This window comes from Petromyzon marinus, chromosome 77 (assembly GCF_048934315.1).
Source record: "Petromyzon marinus isolate PM22_M1 ecotype Great Lakes invasive population chromosome 77, UKy_Petmar_22M1.pri1.0, whole genome shotgun sequence".
In the NCBI taxonomy this organism is placed as follows: Eukaryota; Metazoa; Chordata; class Hyperoartia; order Petromyzontiformes; family Petromyzontidae; genus Petromyzon; species Petromyzon marinus.
In genome coordinates this window covers 1,314,829-1,337,479 of record NC_133743.1, presented here as the reverse complement: position 1 = coordinate 1,337,479, position 22,651 = coordinate 1,314,829, and the positions used below count along the sequence as shown (strand labels likewise).

General features: G+C 53.5%; 1 protein-coding gene across 1 annotated transcript in view; it reads left to right on the top strand.

Moving 5' to 3' along the window:
* Positions 1-7: 7 nt before the first annotated feature.
* LOC142907333 (uncharacterized) overlaps positions 8-22,651 on the top strand; it is a 24,630-nt gene continuing 1,986 nt past the window's right edge. The window contains exons 1-5 of the mRNA XM_076056745.1: positions 8-158; positions 580-735; positions 7,810-7,868; positions 12,046-12,177; positions 16,327-16,509. Of these exons, the coding sequence (XP_075912860.1) occupies positions 8-158; positions 580-735; positions 7,810-7,868; positions 12,046-12,177; positions 16,327-16,509 (681 nt within the window). The remainder of the gene's footprint in view (positions 159-579; positions 736-7,809; positions 7,869-12,045; positions 12,178-16,326; positions 16,510-22,651) is intronic.

Here is a 22,651-nt window from a genome sequence, read left to right as displayed (position 1 = left end):
TGCGGTGATGCCGCTGGCACCGCCACTACGATCACCGGCGATCGTCGCCGTGAACTTCATCAGCAGCGCAATCGGCATCACGATCGATATCGTCATCGGCATCATCGGCATCGCGATCATCGGCATCACGATCATCTTGATCATCGACGTAATCATCAGCATCATCATCATCAGCATCACGGTCATCATCATCATGATCATAAAGATCATCAGCATCAGCATCACGATCATCGTCATCATCAACATCATCAGATCAGCATCATCATCATGATCATCATCATCAACATCAGCATCATCATCATCATGATCATCAACATCATCATCAACATCATCAGTATCAGCATCATCATCATCAACATCAGCATCATCATCATCATGATCATCAACATCATCATCAACAACATCATCAGCATCATGATGATCATCAACAACATCATCATGATCATCATCATCATGATCATCAAGATCATCATCAACATCATCAAGATCATCATCAGCATCACCATCTCCCCTCTCTCCATCTCTCCTGCATCTCCCCCACCCCCACCCCCCGTGCCCTCTCCCCTCCCCCCCCCGTAGGGAACTCCTCGGCTGGCCGGGTCCTCCAGGCCGAGACGCAGGCTCTGGGCCTGGGCCTCCTGCTGGGCCGCACAAATTTCACCGCCGCACTCACCCTCAGTGTCGGAGCGCTGCTCACCACTCACCCACCGGACAATCCTGCCCTGGTGATGCCTGGTAAGGACTCACCACCACCATCACCACCAGCACCACAGTGGTGGTGATGGTGATGGTGGTGCTCACCACTCACCCACCGGACAATCCTGCCCTGGTGATGCCTGGTAAGGACTCACCACCACCACCACAGTGGTGGTGATGGTGGTGATGATGATGGTGGTGCTCACCACTCACCCACCGGACAATCCTGCCCTGGTGATGCCTGGTAAGGACTCACCACCACCATCACCACCACCACAGTGGTGGTGATGGTGGTGGTGATGGTGGTGGTGCTCACCACTCACCCACCGGACAATCCTGCCCTGGTGATGCCTGGTAAGGACTCACCACCACCATCACCACCACCACAGTGGTGATGGTGGTGGTGGTGATGCTCACCACTCACCCACCGGACAATCCTGCCCTGGTGATGCCTGGTAAGGACTCACCACCACCACAGTGGTGATGGTGGTGGTGGTAGTGATGGTGGTGATGGTGGTGATGGTGTGGTGGTGGTGATGGTGGTGATGGTGTGGTGATGATGGTGGTGGTGCTCACCACTCACCCACCGGACAATCCTGCCCTGGTGATGCCTGGTAAGGACTCACCACCACCACCACCACAGTGGTGGTGGTGATGGTGGTGGTGATGGTGGTGGTGGTGGTGATGGTGGTGATGGTGGTGGTGGTGGTGGTGATGATGGTGGTGATGGTGGTGGTGGTGGTGGTGATGGTGGTGGTGATGGTGGTGATGATGGTGGTGGTGGTGGTGGTCACAACTCACCCACCGGACAATCCTGCCCTGGTGATGCCTGGTAAGGACTCACCACCACCACCACAGTGGTGATGGTGGTGGTGGTAGTGGTGGTGGTGATGATGGTGTGGTGGTGGTGGTGGTGGTGATGATGGTGGTGTTGGTGATGGTGTGGTGGTGATGGTGGTGATTGTGTGGTGGCGGTGGTGGTGGTGATGATGGTGGTGGTGATGGTGGTGGTGGTGATGATGGTGGTGGTGATGATGATGGTGGTGATGGTGTGGTGGTGGTGGTGATGATGGTGGTGGTGATGATGGTGGTGGTGATGATGGTGATGATGATGGTGGTGGTGGTGGTGGTGATGGTGGTGGTGGTGGTGTGGTGGTGATGGTGGTGATGGTGGTGGTGGTGTGGTGGTGATGATGGTGGTGGTGGTGGTGATGGTGGTGGTGATGGTGGTGGTGTTAGTGATGATGATGGTGGTGGAGTGGGTGGTGATGGTGTGGTGATGATGGTAGTGGTGGTGATGATGGTAATGGTAGTGGTGATGGTGGTGGTGGTGGTGACGATGGTGGTGGCGGTGGTGATGATGGTAGTGGCAGTGATGGCAGTGGTGGTGATGATGGTAATGGTAGTGGTGGTGGTGACGATGGTGTGGTGGTGGTGATGATGGTGGTGGCGGTGATGGTGGTGATGGTAGTGGGGGGTGAGGGTTATGATGTTGGTGGTGGTGGTGATAGTCATAGTTGTAATGGTTGTGGTGTTGTGGTTGTGATGGTGCAGGTGGTGGTGGTTGTAATGGTGGTGATGATTATGGTGGTGGTTGTAATGGTTATGGGTTGTGGTGGTGGTTGTGGTGGTTATAGTGGTGGTGATGGTTATGGTAGTGGCTGTGGTGGTTGGAATGGTTGTGGTGGTTGTTGTAATTGTTGTGGTGGTTGTGGTGGTGGTTGTTGTGGTGGTTATAGTGGTGGTGATGGTTATGGTGGTGGTTGTGGTGGTTGTAATGGTTGCGGTGGTTGTGGTGGTTGTGTGTGTGGTTGTGGTGGTTGTGTGTGTGTGTGCGAGTGGTTGTGTGTGTGTGTGAGTGGTTTGTGTGTGTGTGAGTGGTTGTGTGTGTGTGGTTGTGTTGGTTGTGTGTGTGGTTGTGGTGGTTGTGTGTGTGTGTGGTTGTGCGTGTGTGTGTGGTTGTGGTGTTGGTTGTGGTGGTTGTGGTGGTTGTAGTGGTGGTGATGGTTATGGTGGTGGTGGTTGTAATGGTTGTGGTGGTGGTTGTGGTGGTTGTAGTGGTGGTGATGGTTATGGTGGTGGTTGTAATGGTTGTGGTGGTGGTTGTGGTGGTTAATGGTTGTGGTGGTGGTTGTGGTGGTTGTGGTGGTGGTGGTTGTAATGGTTGTGGTGGTTGTGGTGGTTGTAATGGTTGTGGTGGTGGTTGTGGTGGTTGTGGGTGGTTGTGGTGGTTGTAATGGTTGTGGTGGTTGTAGTGATGGTGGTTGTGGTGGTTGTGGTGGTTGTAATGGTTGTGGTGGTGGTTGTGGTGGTGGTTGTGGTTGTTGTAATGGTGGTTGTGGTGGTGGTTGTGGTGGTCGTTGTGGTGGTTGTGGTTGTTGTAATGGTTGTGGTGGTGGTTGTGGTGGTTGTAATGGTTGTGGTGGTGGTTGTGGTGGTTGTAATGGTTGTGGTGGTTGTGGTGGGGTTGTAATGGTTGTGGTGGTTGTGGTGGTGGTTGTAATGGTTGTGGTGGTGGTTGTGGTTGTGGTGGTGGTTGTGGTGGTGGTTGTGGTGGTTGTAATGGTTGTGGTGGTTGTAATGGTTGTGGTGGTTGTGGTGGTGGTGGTGGTTGTAATGGTTGTGGTGGTTGTGGTGGTGGTTGTGGTGGTGGTTGTGGTGGTTGTAATGGTTGTGGTTGTGGTGGTGGTTGTGGTGGTTGTGGTGGTTGTGGTGGTGGTGGTGGTTGTGGTGGTTGTGGTGGTTATGGTGGTTGTGGTGGTTGTGGTTGTGGTAGTGGTGGTGGTTGTGGTTGTTGTAATTGTTGTGGTGGTTGTGGTGGTGGTGGTTGTGGTGGTTGTGGTAGTGGTTGTGGTAGTGGTTGTAATTGTTGTGGTGGTTGTGGTGGTTGTAATTGTTGTGGTGGTGGTTGTGGTGGTTGTGGTGGTGGTTGTAATTGTTTTGGTGGTTGTGGTGGTTGTGGTGGTGGTTGTAATTGTTGTGGTGGTGGTTGTGGTGGTTGTGGTGGTTGTAATGGTTGTGGTGGTGGTTGTGGTGGTTGTAATGGTTGTGGTGGTTGTGGTGGTTGTAATGGTTGTTGTGGTTGTGGTTGTGGTGGTGGTTGTGGTGGTGGTTTTGTGGTGGTTGTGGTGGTTGTAATGGTGTGGTGGTTGTGGTGGTGGTGGTGGTGGTTGTGGTGGTGGTTGTAATGGTTGTGGTGGTTGTGGTGGTGGTTGTGGTTGTTGTAATTGTTGTTGTGGTTGTGGTGGTGGTGGTAATGGTGTGGTGGTGGTTGTGGTTGTTGTAATTGTTGTGGTTGTGGTTGTTGTTGTAATTGTTGTTGTGGTTGTTGTGGTGGTGGTTGTGGTTGTGGTGGTTGTAATTGTTGTTGTAATTGTTGTGGTTGTGGTTGTTGTAATTGTTGTGGTGGTTGTGGTGGTTGTGGTTGTAATTGTTGTGGTGGTTGTGGTTGTGGTTGTTGTAATTGTTGTGGTTGTGGTTGTGGTGGTTGTAATGGTTGTGGTGGTGGTTGTGGTGGTTGTGGTGGTGGTTGTGGTGGTTGTAATGGTGGTGGTTGTGGTTGTTGTAATTGTTGTGGTTGTGGTTGTGGTGGTTGCAGGCCCTGGAGTGGAGGTGCTCCGGTCTCTGGCTGCCGCCTACGCCAACAATCATCCCACAATGCACCTGGCGGGCCGTCACCACTGCGGCTCCGACCACTGTGAGTGTACACACAGCACCACCAACACAACCACCACAACCAACACACACACACAACACAACCAACACAACCACACACACACAGCACCACACACACAACACAACACAACCAACACACACACAACACAACCAACACACACAACACAAACACACACACACAGCACACAGCACCACCAACACAACCAACACACACACAGCACACAGCACCACCAACACAACCAACACAACCAACACAAACACACACACACAGCACCACCAACACAACCAACACAACCAACACAAACACACACACACAGCACCACCAACACAACCAACACAACCAACACAAACACACACACACAGCACCACCAACACAACCAACACACAGCACCACCACCACACACACAACCACACACACACAGCACCACCAACACAACCAACACAACCAACACAAACACACACACACAGCACCACCAACACAACCAACACACAGCACCACCACCACACACACAACCACACACACACAGCACCACCAACACAACCAACACAACCACACACACACAGCACAAACACCACAACCAACACAACCACAACCACACACACACAGCACCACCACACAACACAACCACACAACACAACCACACACACACACAGCACCACCAACACAACCACACACAACCACACACAGCCACACACACAGCCACACACACACACAGCCACACACACAACCACATAATGATGGTAATAGGTGTGGCGCTGCAGGTTACTTTTTAGATGGAGTTAAATAGAGATTTGTGATCACGGGCCACTGAGGCAGACTCCATCTCCTCAGCAACCCGCGACCACCACCCATCCTTGCAGCGCCTCACGGCTCTCCGAACCTCCGAGCGAAGGCTGCGGTAAGCCTCCTCATTCTCTGACGTGGGATTCTGTAGCCGATGACAGTGGGCCTGTCGCTTTTTCTCAACCATCCTGAACACCTCCTCTGTCAGCCAGGGTCTCTGGGGAGGTCTGGACCGCGTACCCAAAGCAGCCATTGCAGCTGCATGAGTCACAGTCCTAAACCTCGCCCATTTACCCTCGACATCAGGAGGAGTCGGGGACGATGCCAATCCCAGCCGCAAGCGATGATGAAATTCTCGCTTACAACTTTCATCACATAACTGAGACCAGGGCACTTTATGTTGGAATGGGGTCCTGGGTGTACACCCACCACCGGAGTGGAAGAATGGCAGGCGCATCTTACAGATGACTAGTCGATGGTCAGAGGGCAGATCAGCTCCACGGTAGGTCCTGGTGTCAAGGACATGGGCTCGCATCCGCTGGTCCGTCACTATGTAGTCCAGCAGATGTTTTTGCTTGGACCCGGCATGCATCCATGATGTTGTGTGGATGCGCCGATGCCGGAACAGCGTGTTGGTAATTACAAGCCCATGGGCTGCACAAAAATCTAGCAGCCTCCTACCGTTGTTATTGAGCTGATCTGGCCCATGCCCTCCAATCACTCCAGACCAGGTGCCAGTATCATGACCAACTCGGGCATTGAAGTCACCCAACATGATGACTCTATCCCGAGGGGCCACTTTAGCCAGCACCTGTGACAGGAGGTCATAGAAGGCATCTGACTCATCGGCTTTGCCTGCATCCCTCCACGGATGTTCATTTTCGGTGGGGGCATAAGTAACCACGACCACCATTCCTCGCCTCCGGTTGATGGGAAGGCGAGCCCAAAGTAGCCTGGGGCTTACAGCTTCCCACACCTCACCGCCACGCTCCCACGCCCCCTTCATTATTTTGTTCAAAAGAAGACCCACACCCTGTTGTTTGGCAGTCTGCTGCCCCGAGTAGAGGACTGTCCACCCCTCATGGTGGCAGGAGCCAGAGCCGGTCCACCGGACCTCCTGAATGCCGCATAGATCCAGGCGGTACCGGTCCAGCTCCCGACAGAGGAGTGGCAGCCTCTCCTCCGCAGTGAGCGTTCGAAAATTCCACGTGGCCACCCGTAGTGGCTTTTCGTTGTTTCTGGAGTAGCCCTGAGGGTAGGTATTCAATCTCCTGGCTCCGCCAATTGGGGTTTGGCCAGGAGACGTCATAGACGCCTGGCCCCCCGGGGCCTCCGGCACAAGCTTATTAGTTACATATTTCAGTTTAATTCGTGGTTTCGTGGTAATTAATTGAAGGTGGAGGGGTTACCAGCCCCTCGCACCCGTCCAGAGCCCCCGTTTAGCCCCTGTGGTGGACACAGACGCCATGAGGGGAGGAGCCAATCAAAATTGGATCTCCCCCCACAGCACTGTCCATGACAGAGTTGCCCGTCCGGCACCGCGAGGAGGTAGGGGGTTGTTTTGCCGGACACACACACACAACCACTCACACACACAACCACGCACACACACCCACGCACACAGCCACGCACACACACACACAACAACACACACAACCACACACAACAACACACACACAACAACACAACCACACACACACAACCACACACAACCACACACACACAACCACACACACAACAACACACACAACAACACACAACAACACACACACACAGCCACACACACACAACCACACACACAACACAACCACACACACACACAACCACACACACACAACCACACACACACACAACCACTCACACACACAACCACACACACACAACCACACACACGCACACACACACAAGCACACACACACACAACCACACACGCACACACACACAACTACACACACACACACACAACCACACACACACAACCACACACACACAACCACACACACAACCACACACACACACAACCACACACAACCACACACGCACACACACACAACCACACACACACACACAACCACACACACACACACAACCACACACACACACAACCACACAAACACACACAACCACACACACACAACCACACACACACAACCACACACACAACCACACACACAACCACACACACAACAACACACACACAACAACACACACACAACCACACACACACAACCACACACACAACAACAACCGGCAGCAGTGACCTTGGTGGTGGGTTATGGTGGTTGCTGTGGTTGCTGTGGATGCTGTTTGCGATGATTGCTATGGTTACTGTAGTTGCTATGGTTACTGTGGTTGCTGTGGTTGCTATGGTTACAGTAGTTGCTATGGTTACTGTGGTTCCTATGGTTACTGTAGTTGTTATGGTTACTGTAGTTGTTATGGGTACTGTAGTTGCTATGGTTACTGTAGTTGTTATGGTTACTGTAGTTGCTATGGTTACTGTAGTTGCTATGGTTACTGTAGTTGCTATGGTTACTGTAGTTGCTATGGTTGCTGTAGTTGCTATGGTTGCTATGATTACTGTAGTTGCTATGGTTACTGTGGTTGCTATGGTTACTGTGGTCGCTATGGTTACTGTGGTTGGTGCAGTTGAGGAGGTGAAGGGAGGGGTGGAGATGGCAGCCGCTTCAACCCTCACACAGGCAGCTTACAGGTGAGCTCACCTCCTCCTACTCACCTCCTCACCTACTCACTCACCTCCTCACTCACCTCCTACTCACTCACCTCCTCACCTACTCACTCACCTCCTCACTCACCTCCTCCTACTCACTCACCTCCTCCTACTCACCTCCTCCTACTCACTCACCTCCTCCTACTCACCTCCTACTCACTCACCTCCTCACCTACTCACTCACCTCCTCACTCACCTCCTACTCACCTCCTACTCACTCACCTCCTCCTACTCACTCACCTTCTCACCCTTACAGGTGAGCTCACCTCCTCCTACTCACCTCCTCACTCACCTCCTCACCTACTCACTCACCTCCTCACTCACCTCCTACTCACCTCCTACTCACTCACCTCCTCCTACTCACTCACCTTCTCACCCTTACAGGTGAGCTCACCTCCTCCTACTCACCTCCTCACTCACCTCCTCACCTACTCACTCACCTCCTCACTCACCTCCTACTCACCTCCTACTCACTCACCTCCTCCTACTCACTCACCTTCTCACCCTTACAGGTGAGCTCACCTCCTCCTACTCACCTCCTCACTCACCTCCTCACCTACTCACTCACCTCCTCACTCACCTCCTACTCACCTCCTACTCACTCACCTCCTCCTACTCACTCACCTTCTCACCCTTACAGGTGAGCTCACCTCCTCCTACTCACCTCCTCACTCACCTCCTCACCTACTCACTCACCTCCTCACTCACCTCCTACTCACCTCCTACTCACTCACCTCCTCCTACTCACTCACCTTCTCACCCTTACAGGTGAGCTCACCTCCTCCTACTCACCTCCTCACTCACCTCCTCACCTACTCACTCACCTCCTACTCACCACCTCACTCACCTCCTACTCACCTCCTCACCCTTACAGGTGAGCTCACCTCCTCCTACTCACCTCCTACTCACCTCCTCACTCACCTCCTACTCACCTCCTACTCACCTCCTCACCTACTCACTCACCTCCTACTCACCACCTCACTCACCTCCTACTCACCTCCTCACCCTTACAGGTGAGCTCACCTCCTCCTACTCACCTCCTACTCACCTCCTCACTCACCTCCTCCTGCTCACTCACCTCCTACTCACCTCCTCACTCACCTCTACTCACCTCCTCCTACTCACCTCCTCCTACTCACCTCCTACTCACCTCCTCACTCACCTCCTCCTGCTCACCTCCTCACTCACCTCCTCCTACTCACTCACCTCCTACTCACCTCCTCACTCACCTCCTACTCACCTCCTCCTACTCACCTCCTCCTACTCACCTCCTACTCACCCACTCACCTCCTCCTACTCACCTCCTCACTCACCTCCTCACTCACCTCCTCACCTACTCACTCACCTCCTACTCACCTCCTCATTCACCTCCTCACTCACCTCCTCACCCTTACAGGTGAGCTCACCTCCTCCTACTCACCTCCTCACTCACCTCCTCCTACTCACCTCCTCCTACTCACCTCCTACTCACCTCCTCACCTACTCACTCACCTCCTCACTCACCTCCTACTCACCTCCCTCACTCACCTCCTCCTACTCACCTCCTCCTACTCACCTCCTCACTCACCTCCTCACCTACTCACCTCCTCACTCACCTCCTCACTCACCTCCTCACCTACTCACTCACCTCCTCACTCACCTCCTACTCACTCACCTCCTCCTACTCACTCACCTCCTACTCACCTCCTCACTCACCTCCTCCTACTCACTCACCTCTTACTCACCTCCTCCTACTCACTCACCTCCTACTCACCTCCTCACCTACTCACCTCCTCACTCACCTCCTACTCACCTCCTACTCACTCACCTCCTCCTACTCACTCACCTCCTACTCACCTCCTCACTCACCTCCTACTCACCTCCTACTCACCTCCTCCTACTCACCTCCTCCTCCTCACCCACCTCCTCACCCTCCCACCCACCCACTCACCCACCCACCCACCCACTCACCCACCCACCCACTCACCCACCCACCCACTCACTCACCCACTCTCCCACCCACCCACCCACCCACTCACTCTCCCACCCACCCACCCACTCACCCACCCACCCACCCACTCACCCACCCACCCACTCACCCACCCACCCACCCACTCACTCACTCTCCCACCCACCCACCCACCCACCCACTCACCCTCCCACCCACCCACCCACCCTCCACCCACCCACCCACTCACCCACCCACCCACCCACCCACCCACTCACCCACCCACCCACTCACCCACCCACCCACTCACTCTCCCACCCACCCACCGACCCACTCACTCTCCCACCCACCCACCCACCCACTCACTCTCCCACCCACCCACCCACCCACTCACCCACCCACTCACCCACCCACCCACCCTCCCACCCACTCACTCACCTCCTCACCCACCTACTCCTCACCCACCCACTCACCCACCCTCCCACCCACCCTCTCACCCACCCTCTCACCCACCCACTCACCCACCCTCCACCCTCTCACTCACCCACCCACCCTCTCACCCACCCACCCACCCACCCTCCCTCCACCCACTCACCCTCCCACTCACCCACCCACCCTCCCTCCCACCCACCCACCCACCCTCCCACCCACTCACTCACCCTCCAACCCACCCTCCCACCCTCCCACCCACCCACTCACTCACCCACCCACTCACCCACTCACCCACCCACCCTCCCACCCACCCACCCACCCACCCTCCCACCCTCCCACCCACCCACCCTCCCTCCCACCCTCCCACCCACTCACTCACCCACTCACTCACCCTCCCACCCACCCTCCCACCCACCCACCCACCCTCCCACCCTCCCACCCACCCACCCACCCTCCCACCCACCCACCCACCCTCCCACTCACACACCCACTCACTCACTCACCCACTCACCCACTCACTCACACATCCACTCACCCACTCACTCACCCACCCACTCACACACCCATTCACTCACTCACCCACTCACCCACTCACCCACTCACTCACTCACTCACCCACTCACTCACTCACTCACACACTCACCCACTCACCCACTCACTCACCCACTCACTCACCCACCCACCCACCCACCCTCTCACCCACCCACTCTCCAACCCACCATCCCACCCACTCACCCACCCACCCACCCTCCCACTCACTCACCCACCCACCCACCCTCCCACTCACTCACCCACCCACTTACTCACCCTCCCACCCACCCTCCCACTCACTCACCCACCCACCCACTTACTCACCCTCCCACCCACCCTCCCACTCACTCACCCACCCACCCACTCACTCACCCACCCACCCACCCACCCTCCCACCCACCCACTCTCCAACCCACCCTCCCACTCACTCACTCACCCACTCACCCTCCCACCCACTCACCCACCCTCCCACCCACTCACTCACCCACCCTCCAACCCACCCACCCTCCCACTCACTCACTCACTCACCCACCCACCCACTCACTCACCCTCCCACCCACCCACCCACCCACTCACCCACCCACTCACCCACCCACCCACTCACCCACCCACTCACTCTCCCACCCACCCACTCACTCTCCCACCCACCCACCCACTCACTCTCCCACCCACCCACTCACCCACCCACCCACTCACCCACCCACCCACCCTCCCACCCACTCACTCACCTCCTCACCCACCTACTCCTCACCCACCCACTCACCCACCCTCCCACCCACCCTCTCACCCACCCACTCACCCACCCTCCCACCCTCTCACTCACCCACCCACCCTCTCACCCACCCACCCACCCACCCTCCCACCCTCCCACCAACCCACCCACCCCACCCTCCCACCCCACCCACCCTCCCTCCCACCCTCCCCACCCACTCACTCACCCACCCTCCAACCCACCCACCCTCTCACCCACCCACTCACCCACCCTCCCACCCACCCTCTCACCCACCCACTCACCCACCCTCCCACCCTCTCACTCACCCACCCACCCTCTCACCCACCCACCCACCCACCCTCCCACCCTCCCACCAACCCACCCACCCTCCCACCCTCCCACCCACCCACCCTCCCTCCCACCCTCCCACCCACTCACTCACCCACCCTCCAACCCACCCACCCTCTCACCCACCCACTCACCCACCCACCCTCCCACCCTCCCACCCACTCACCCACCCACCACCCACCCACCACCCTCCCACCACCCACCCACAGGACTTCAGTGTGTCACGTGCTGGCTGTCCCCACGTGACAGCCCACGTCAGCTGCTGCCCCTTCCCCGGTGCGTCAGCGCTGCCCTCCCTGTGGAGGGAGAACCGGGAGGCCTTGCTGGGCTTCGTGGCCGAGGTGACTCACACAGTAGTGTAGTGTGTAGTGTAGTGTGTAGTGTAGTGTGTAGTAGTGTAGTGTGTAGTGTAGTGTGTAGTAGTGTAGTAGTGTAGTGTGTAGTAGTAGTGTAGTGTGTAGTAGTGTAGTGTGTAGTAGTGTAGTGTAGTGTGTAGTAGTGTAGTGTAGTGTGTAGTAGTAGTGTATAGTGTAGTGTGTGGTGTAGTGTGTGGTGTAGTGTGTAGTGTAGTGTGTAGTGTGTAGTAGTGTAGTGTAGTGTGTAGTGTAGTGTGTAGTAGTGTAGTGTAGGGCTGGGCTTCGTGGCCGAGGTGACTCACACACTAGTGTAGTGTATAGTGTAGTGTAGTGTGTAGTGTAGTGTGTAGTAGTGTAGTAGTGTAGTGTATAGTAGTGTGTAGTGTATAGTGTGTAGTAGTGTAGTGTGTAGTGTAGTGTGTAGTAGTGTAGTGTAGGGCTGGGCTTCGTGGCCGAGGTGACTCACACAGTAGTGTATAGTGTAGTGTAGTGTATAGTGTAGTGTGTAGTAGTGTAGTGTGTAGTAGTGTAGTGTAGGGCTGGGCTTCGTGGCCGAGGTGACTCACACAGTAGTGTAGTGTATAGTGTAGTGTAGCGTGTAGTGTGTAGTAGTGTATAGTAGTGTAGTAGTGTAGTGTGTAGTAGTGTAGTGTGTAGTGTAGTGTGTAGTGTAGTGTATAGTGTAGTGTGTAGTGTAGTGTGTAGTAGTGTAGTGTATAGTGTAGTGTAGTGTGTAGTGTAGTAGTGTAGTGTAGTGTGTAGTAGTGTAGTGTGTAGTAGTGTAGTGTGTAGTGTAGTGTGTAGTGTAGTGTGTAGTGTAGTGTATAGTGTAGTGTGTAGTAGTGTAGTGTGTAGTGTAGTGTGTAGTAGTGTAGTGTGTAGTAGTGTAGTGTGTAGTAGTGTAGTGTAGGGCTGGGCTTCGTGGCCGAGGTGACTCACACAGTAGTGTATAGTGTAGTGTAGTGTGTAGTAGTGTGTAGTAGTGTAGTGTGTAGTAGTGTAGTGTGTAGTAGTGTAGTGTAGGGCTGGGCTTCGTGGCCGAGGTGACTCACACACTAGCGTAGTGTATAGTGTAGTGTAGCGTGTAGTAGTGTAGTGTATAGTGTAGTGTAGTGTGTAGTAGTGTAGTGTAGTGTGTAGTGTAGTGTATAGTAGTGTAGTGTAGTGTGTAGTAGTGTAGTGTGTAGTAGTGTAGTGTAGTGTGTAGTAGTGTAGTGTGTAGTGTAGTGTGTAGTAGTGTAGTGTGTAGTAGTGTAGTGTAGTGTGTAGTAGTGTAGTGTGTAGTGTAGTGTAGTGTGTAGTGTAGTGTGTAGTGTAGTGTGTAGTAGTGTAGTGTGTAGTGTGTAGTAGTAGTGTAGTGTGTGTAGTAGTGTAGTGTGTAGTAGTGTAGTGTAGGGCTGGGCTTCGTGGCCGAGGTGACTCACACACTAGCGTAGTGTATAGTGTAGTGTAGCGTGTAGTAGTGTAGTGTGTAGTAGTGTAGTAGTGTAGTGTGTAGTAGTGTGTAGTGTAGTGTGTAGTAGTGTAGTGTAGGGCTGGGCTTCGTGGCCGAGGTGACTCACACACTAGCGTAGTGTATAGTGTAGTGTAGTGTGTAGTGTAGTGTATAGTGTGTAGTGTAGTGTGTAGTAGTGTAGTGTGTAGTAGTGTAGTGTAGGGCTGGGCTTCGTGGCCGAGGTGACTCACACACTAGCGTAGTGTATAGTGTAGTGTAGTGTGTAGTGTAGTGTGTAGTGTAGTGTGTAGTAGTGTAGTGTGTGGTGTAGTGTAGTGTAGTGTGTATAGTGTGTAGTGTAGTGTATAGTAGTGTAGTGTATAGTGTGTAGTAGTGTAGTGTGTAGTAGTGTAGTGTGTATAGTGTAGTGTAGGGCTGGGCTTCGTGGCCGAGGTGACTCACACACTAGCGTAGTGTATAGTGTAGTGTAGTGTGTAGTAGTGTAGTGTAGTAGTAGTGTGTAGTGTAGTGTGTAGTAGTGTAGTGTGTAGTAGTGTAGTGTGTAGTAGTATAGTGTAGGGCTGGGCTTCGTGGCCGAGGTGACTCACACACTAGCGTAGTGTATAGTGTAGTGTAGCGTGTAGTGTGTAGTAGTGTAGTGTAGTGTGTAGTGTAGTGTGTAGTAGTGTAGTGTAGTGTGTAGTAGTGTAGTGTGTAGTGTAGTGTGTAGTAGTGTAGTGTAGTGTGTATAGTGTAGTGTGTAGTGTAGTAGTGTAGTGTGTAGTAGTGTAGTGTAGGGCTGGGCTTCGTGGCCGAGGTGACTCACACACTAGTGTAGTGTATAGTGTAGTGTAGTGTGTAGTAGTAGTGTATAGTGTGGTGTAGTGTGTGGTGTAGTGTGTAGTGTAGTAGTGTAGTGTGTAGTAGTGTAGTGTAGGGCTGGGCTTCGTGGCCGAGGTGACTCACACACTAGCGTAGTGTATAGTGTAGTGTAGTGTGTAGTAGTGTAGTGTATAGTGTGTAGTGTAGTGTGTAGTAGTGTAGTGTGTAGTGTAGTGTAGTGTGTAGTGTAGTGTATAGTAGTGTAGTGTAGTGTGTAGTAGTGTAGTGTGTAGTAGTGTAGTGTGTAGTAGTGTAGTGTAGTGTGTGGTGTAGTGTAGTGTGTAGTGTATAGTGTAGTGTAGTGTGTAGTAGTGTAGTGTGTAGTAGTGTAGTGTAGTGTGTAGTAGTGTAGTGTAGTGTGTATAGTGTGTAGTGTAGTGTAGTGTGTAGTGTAGTGTGTAGTAGTGTAGTGTGTAGTAGTGTAGTGTGTAGTAGTGTAGTGTAGGGCTGGGCTTCGTGGCCGAGGTGACTCACACACTAGCGTAGTGTATAGTGTAGTGTAGCGTGTAGTAGTGTAGTGTATAGTGTAGTGTAGTGTGTAGTAGTGTAGTGTGTAGTGTAGTGTGTAGTGTAGTGTATAGTAGTGTAGTGTAGTGTGTAGTGTAGTGTGTAGTGTAGTGTATAGTAGTGTAGTGTAGGGCTGGGCTTCGTGGCCGAGGTGACTCACACACTAGCGTAGTGTATAGCGTAGTGTAGTGTGTGGTGTAGTGTGTAGTGTATAGTGTAGTGTAGTGTGTAGTAGTGTAGTGTGTAGTAGTGTAGTGTAGGGCTGGGCTTCGTGGCCGAGGTGACTCACACACTAGCGTAGTGTATAGTGTAGTGTAGCGTGTAGTAGTGTAGTGTGTAGTGTAGTGTGTAGTAGTGTAGTGTGTGGTGTAGTGTAGTGTAGTGTGTATAGTGTGTAGTGTAGTGTATAGTAGTGTAGTGTATAGTGTGTAGTAGTGTAGTGTGTAGTAGTGTAGTGTGTATAGTGTAGTGTAGGGCTGGGCTTCGTGGCCGAGGTGACTCACACACTAGCATAGTGTATAGTGTAGTGTAGCGTGTAGTAGTGTAGTGTGTAGTGTAGTGTATAGTGTAGTGTAGTGTGTAGTAGTGTAGTGTAGGGCTGGGCTTCGTGGCCGAGGTGACTCACACACTAGCGTAGTGTATAGTGTAGTGTGTAGTGTAGTGTGTAGTGTATAGTGTAGTGTATAGTGTAGTCTGTAGTAGTGTAGTGTAGGGCTGGGCTTCGTGGCCGAGGTGACTCACACACTAGCGTAGTGTATAGTGTAGTGTAGTGTGTAGTGTAGTGTGTAGTGTGTAGTAGTGTAGTGTGTAGTGTGTAGTAGTAGTGTAGTGTGTGGTGTAGTGTAGTGTGTAGTAGTGTAGTGTGTAGTAGTGTGTAGTGTGTAGTAGTGTAGTGTGTAGTGTAGTGTGTAGTGTAGTGTGTAGTAGTAGTGTAGTAGTGTGTAGTGTAGTGTATAGTGTAGTGTGTAGTGTAGTGTATAGTGTAGTGTGTAGTGTATAGTGTAGTGTAGTGTGTAGTGTGTGTAGTGTAGTGTGTAGTGTAGTGTGTAGTGTAGTGTGTAGTGTAGTGTGTGGTGTAGTGTAGTGTAGTGTGTAGTGTATAGTGTAGTGTGTAGTAGTGTGTAGTAGTGTAGTGTATAGTGTATAGTGTGGTGTATAGTGTAGTGTAGTGTGTAGTAGTGTAGTGTAGTGTATAGTGTAGTGTATAGTGTAGTGTGTAGTGTATAGTGTAGTGTGTAGTGTATAGTGTAGTGTGTAGTGTAGTGTATAGTGTAGTGTATAGTGTAGTGTAGTGACTGCGCTCTCCCCAGGCCCACCGGGGTGTTCGTGGCACCGTGGTGGACGCGTTGACGGGCGCCGCCCTGGAGGAGACGGAGCTGGCCCTGCCGTGGGGGGCGGTGCGCACCAACGGAGCGGCGTTCCGTGTCTACCTGCCCGTGGGGACGCACGCCGTTGGCGTGCGGGCGCCCGGGTACACGGAGAAGGTGCTCACGGTGAGCGCCAGCTCCTCACTCAGTCACTCACTCAGTCACTCACTCACTCAGTCACTCAGTCACTCACTCACTCACTCAGTCAGTCACTCAGTCACTCAGCCACTCAGTCACTCACTCAGCCACTCACTCAGTCACTCAGTCACTCAGCCACTCACTCAGTCAGTCACTCAGTCACTCAGTCACTCACTCAGTCACTCAGCCACTCAGCCACTCACTCAGTCACTCAGTCAGTCACTCAGTCACTCAGTCAGTCACTCAGTCACTCACTCAGCCACTCACTCACTCACTCAGCCACTCACTCAGTCACTCAGTCACTCACTCACTCACTCAGCCACTCACTCAGTCACTCAGTCAGTCACTCACTCACTCACTCAGTCACTCACTCAGTCACTCACTCAGTCACTCACTCACTCAGCCACTCACTCAGTCACTCACTCACTCACTCAGCCACTCACTCAGTCACTCAGTCAGTCACTCACTCACTCACTCAGCCACTCAGTCACTCACTCAGTCACTCACTCAGTCACTCAGTCACTCACTCAGTCACTCAGTCACTCAGTCACTCACTCAGTCACTCACTCAGTCACTCACTCACTCACTCAGCCACTCACTCAGTCACTCACTCTCTTAGTCACTCAGTCACTCACTCAGTCGCTCAGTCACTCACTCAGTCACTCACTCACTCACTCAGCCACTCACTCAGTCACTCACTCAGTCACTCAGTCACTCACTCAGTCACTCACTCAGCCACTCAGCCACTCAGCCACTCAATCACTCACTCAGTCACTCACTCAGTCACTCACTCACTTAGTCACTCAGTCACTCACTCAGTCGCTCACTCACTCACTCAGTCACTCACTCAGTCACTCACTCAGTCACTCAGTCACTCACTCAGCCACTCACTCAGTCAGTCACTCACTCAGTCACTCACTCACTTAGTCACTCAGTCACTCAGTCACTCACTCAGTCACTCCTCACTCACTCAGTCACTCAGTCAGTCACTCAGTCACTCAGTCACTCACTCACTCGCTCACTCAGTCACTCACTCAGTCACTCAGTCACTCACTCAGTCACTCACTCACTCAGTCCCTCACTCAGTCACTCACTCACTTAGTCACTCAGTCACTCAGCCACTCAGTCACTCACTCAGTCACTCACTCAGTCACTCACTCGCTCACTCAGTCACTCAGTCACCCACTCAGTCGCTCACTCAGTCACTCACTCAGTCACTCACTCACTCAGTGACTCACTCAGTCACTCAGTCACTCACTCAGCCACTCACTCAGTCACTCAGTCACTCACTCAGTCACTCAGTCACTCACTCAGTCACTCAGTCACTCACTCACCACTCACTCAGTTACTCACTCATTCACTCACTCACACTCACTCACACTCACTCGCTCACTCGCTCACTCACACTCACGCTCACCCACGCACACGCACACTCACATTCACCCTCGCTCACTCTCACTCACGCACACTCACTCACGCACACTCACTCACACTCGCCCACTCACACTCACGCTCACTCACACTCACTCACACTCACACTCACTCACACTCACGCTAACACTCACGCTCACTCGCTCTCACTCGCTCACTCACGCTAACACTCGCTCTCACTCGCTCACTCACGCTCACTCGCTCACTCACTCACTCACACTCACGATCACTCACACTCACTCACGCTAACACTCACACTAACACTCACACTCACTCGCTCACACTCACTCGCTCACTCACACTCACTCATACTCACACTCACACACTCACTCACACTCACTCACACACTCACTCACACACTCACTCACACTCACTCACTCACAATCACTCGCTCACACACTCACTCACACACTCACTCACACTCACTCACTCGCTCACACACTCACTCACTCACACTCACTCACTCACTCACACACTCACTCACACACTCACTCACACTCACTCACTCACACACTCACTCACTCACACACTCACTCACTCACGCTAACACAACAACAACAACAACAACCGCCATTCGCCACTAAGTGGCGGTGACGTCACCACGATGCTTGTGCCAGGCTATTTGCACCTTGAGGCCATGTGAAGTGTCGGACGCCCGCTGGCAGGAGGTCATGGGGCAGACCCAGGTGCCACGGGTCGACTGACTGAGATAACTGGCTGATGCACCACCTGTGCCCCTTAGTGTGCCAACCCGCTGCGCTTTAGCCACCCGGCGCTCCGCTCGTTGTTGTGAGCGTCGCTCCTCCGCCCTCCGTTGTTGTTGGAGGGCGACTGCCTCCAACTGCCCAATAGCGTCCTTCACGAGCCTCCTCCACAGAGGCCGATCTTGACACCGCTGGTACCAGTCATCGGCAAGTCCACTCAGCTCCACGTCCTCCTGTACCACGTCACTCCATCTCTTCTCTAGCCCGTGCCGTGCCCGTTTAGCCCCCTCGATCCGGCCAAACAAAAGCTGTTTCGGCATGCGGTGGCTGGGCATGCGGGCTACATGACCCAGCCATCGCAGCCTTGCCCGCCGGAGGAGCTCACCGATGGGACCTTGCCCAGATCTTTCAAGGATTTGTGAGCTCCTCACACAATCCAGCCTGCAGGTTAAACCCAGGATGGATCGTAGGCAGGCCAGCCTAAATGTTTCTAACCGGCGAAGATGCTCCATTAAGGGGGTCCACGTTTCGCAAGCGTAGAGAAGGGAGGGAATGACCGTGGCCGAGAAGACCTGAAGCTTAGTGCGGAGCGACATACCAGGTAGCTTCCACACAGCGTTACGCAACCGATGAAAAGATATTGCCGCTCGACTGATTCGGAGTGAGACCTCTGCTGTTAAACTGGAGCCGGTCATAAGCACACTTACCAGGTATGGGAAACTCTCCACTCTCCCCACAACTGCCCCATCACCGATTGGGAGTTATGGGGGTGGAGTGTCCGATGGTACAAAATACCCAGGGAGGTGCTTAGTTTTGGTGGTGCTGATGGTAAGGCCCCATCTCTTAGTGGCACGCTCCAGTCTCAGCAGCAGCATCTCCAACTCCTCCTCTGAATGAGCAGCTATTACCAAATCATCAGCATACATAACGTGGTTGAGCAATAGCGAGCCATCCCTTGACCGCACCCGGGCATCGATCAGCCTCCCATTATATCTGTACCATATGGAGATTCCCCCGGTACAGCTATTGGAGGCTTCACGAACTACGTGGTCAAAATAGATGTTAAATAATGTGGGAGCCAGAGGACATCCCTGTCGCACCCCAAGGTTAACAGGGAATGGCTCTGACTCCCGGCCACGTAGTTTTACCCGGGCCCGCTCACCATCATGAAGGTCCTTAATGGTCGTGAGCAGAGGGTCAGGTACTCCAAAAGCACGAAGAACAACCCAGAGCCCAGGCCTACTGATGGTATCATCTGCCTTGACCAGGTCAATAAAGCAGAGATGTAGGTCTTGTTTGAATTCCCTACACCTCTGCTGTAGCAGACGGACAGAAAATATGGCATCTGTGCAGGACCGCCCTTTCCTGAAACCGCATTGGGTCTCCGCAAGCCTCTCCTCAGCGTGCCTGGCAAGGCGATGTTGAATAATCCTTACCAGGACCTTTCCCGGCACACTGAGGAGTGAGATGCCCCTGTAGTTGTTACAGTATGTGCGGTCCCCCTTCTTAAAAAGGGGGACCACCAGGGCCTCCTTCCAATCCTGCGGAACCCGTCCAGTGGTCCAGACTGTTGTTTGATGTCATATAGGGCAGTCTGTGCACAAACGCCGCCCTCCCTCAGCATTTCGCTTGGGAGATCATCTCTGCCCGCTGCCTTTCCTGGTCTTAGACTCCGGATTGCCTTCAGTACTTCCTCAACAGATGGCACCTCAGCCAGCCACTCACAGGGGGTGACTTCTTCCAATATTTGAGGCACCGCAGCCTCAGCAGGGTCATCCTCACTTTGTGCCACGATGTTTTCCTGGCTGAGGGATTTTCCCTCCCCCAGGACCTCACAGAAATGCTCAGCAAATCTGCAAACCTGTTCCTGGGGGTCGGAGATTGGGTCACCGTTTTTTCCCCTAATGATGGTTATAGGTGTGGCGCTGCAGATTACTTTTTTGATGTAGTTAAATAGAGATTTGTGATCACGGGCCACTGAGGCAGACTCCATCTCCTCAGCAACCCGCGACCACCACCCATCCTTGCAGCGCCTCACGGCTCTCCGAACCTCCGAGCGAAGGCTGCGGTAAGCCTCCTCATTCTCTGACGTGGGATTCTGTAGCCGATGACAGTGGGCCTGTCGCTTTTTCTCAACCATCCTGAACACCTCCTCTGTCAGCCAGGGTCTCTGGGGAGGTCTGGACCGCGTACCCAAAGCAGCCATTGCAGCTGCATGAGTCACAGTCCTAAACCTCACCTATTTACCCTCGACATCAGGAGGAGTTGGGGACGATGCCAATCCCAGCCGCAAGCGATGATGAAATTCTCGCTTGCAACTTTCATCAGATAACTGAGACCAGGCCACTTTAGGTTGGAATGCGGTCCTGGGTGTACACCCACCACCGGAGTGGAAGAATGGCAGGCGCATCTTACAGATGACTAGTCGATGGTCAGAGGGCAGATCAGCTCCACGGTAGGTCCTGGTGTCAAGGACATGGGCTCGCATCCGCTGGTCCGTCACTATGTAGTCCAGCAGATGTTTTTGCTTGGACCCGGCATGCATCCATGATGTTGTGTGGATGCGCCGATGCCGGAACAGCGTGTTGGTAATTACAAGCCCATGGGCTGCACAAAAATCTAGCAGCCTCCTACCGTTGTTATTGAGCTGATCTGGCCCATGCCCTCCAATCACTCCAGACCAGGTGCCAGTATCATGACCAACTCGGGCATTGAAGTCACCCAACATGATGACTCTATCCCGAGGGGCCACTTTAGCCAGCACCTGTGACAGGAGGTCATAGAAGGCATCTGACTCATCGGCTTTGCCTGCATCCCTCCACGGATGTTCATCTTCGGTGGGGGTATAAGTAACCACGACCACCATTCCTCACCTCCGGTTGATGGGAAGGCAAGCCCAAAGTAGCCTGGGACTTACAGCTTCCCACACCTCACCGCCACGCTCCCACACCCCCTTCATTCTTTTGTTCAAAAGAAGAGCCACACCCTGTTGTTTGGCAGTCTGCTGCCCCGAGTAGAGGACTGTCCACCCCTCATGGTGGCAGAAGCCAGAGCCGGTCCACCGGACCTCCTGAATGCCACACAGATCCAGGCGGTACCGGTCCAGCTCCCGACAGAGGAGTGGCAGCCTCTCCTCCGCAGTGAGCGTTCGACCATTCCACGTGGCCACCCGTAGTGTCTTTTCGTTGTTTCCGGAGGAGCCCCGAGGGTAGATATTCAATCTCCTGGCTCCGCCAATTGGGGTTTGGCCAGGAGACGTCATAAACGCCTGGCCCCCCGGGGCCTCCGGCACAAGCTTATTAGTTACATATTTCAGTTGAACTCGTGGTTTAGTGGTAATTAATTGAAGGTGGAGGGGTTACCAGCCCCTCGCACCCGTCCAGAGCCCCCGTTTAGCCCCTGTGGTGGACACAGACGCCATGAGGGGAGGAGCCAATCAAAATTGGACCTCCCCCCACAGCACTGTCCACGACAGAGTTGCCCGTCCGGCACCGCGAGGAGTTAGGGGGTTGTTTTGCCGGACACTCACACTCACACTCACGCTAACACTCACTCGCTCTCACTCACACTCACTCACTCACACTCATTCACACTCACTGGCTCACTCGCTCACTCTCACTCGCTCACACTCACTCACACTCACTCACTCGCCCTCACTCACACTCTCACTCGCCCTCACTCGCTAACACTCGCTCACACTCACTCTCACTCACTCTCACTCACACTCACTCTCACTCACACTCACTCGCTCACACTCACTCTCACTCACTCTCACTCACACTCACTCACTCTTACTCGCTCACACTCACTCACACTCGCTCTCACTCGCTCTCACTCGCTCACTCTCACTCACTCTCACTCACTCACACTCGCTCTCACTCGCTCACTCACTCACACTCACTCACACACACTCACACTCACTTGCTCACTCGCTCACTCACACTCACTCACACTCACTCACTCACACACTCACTCACTCAGTCACTCACTCACTT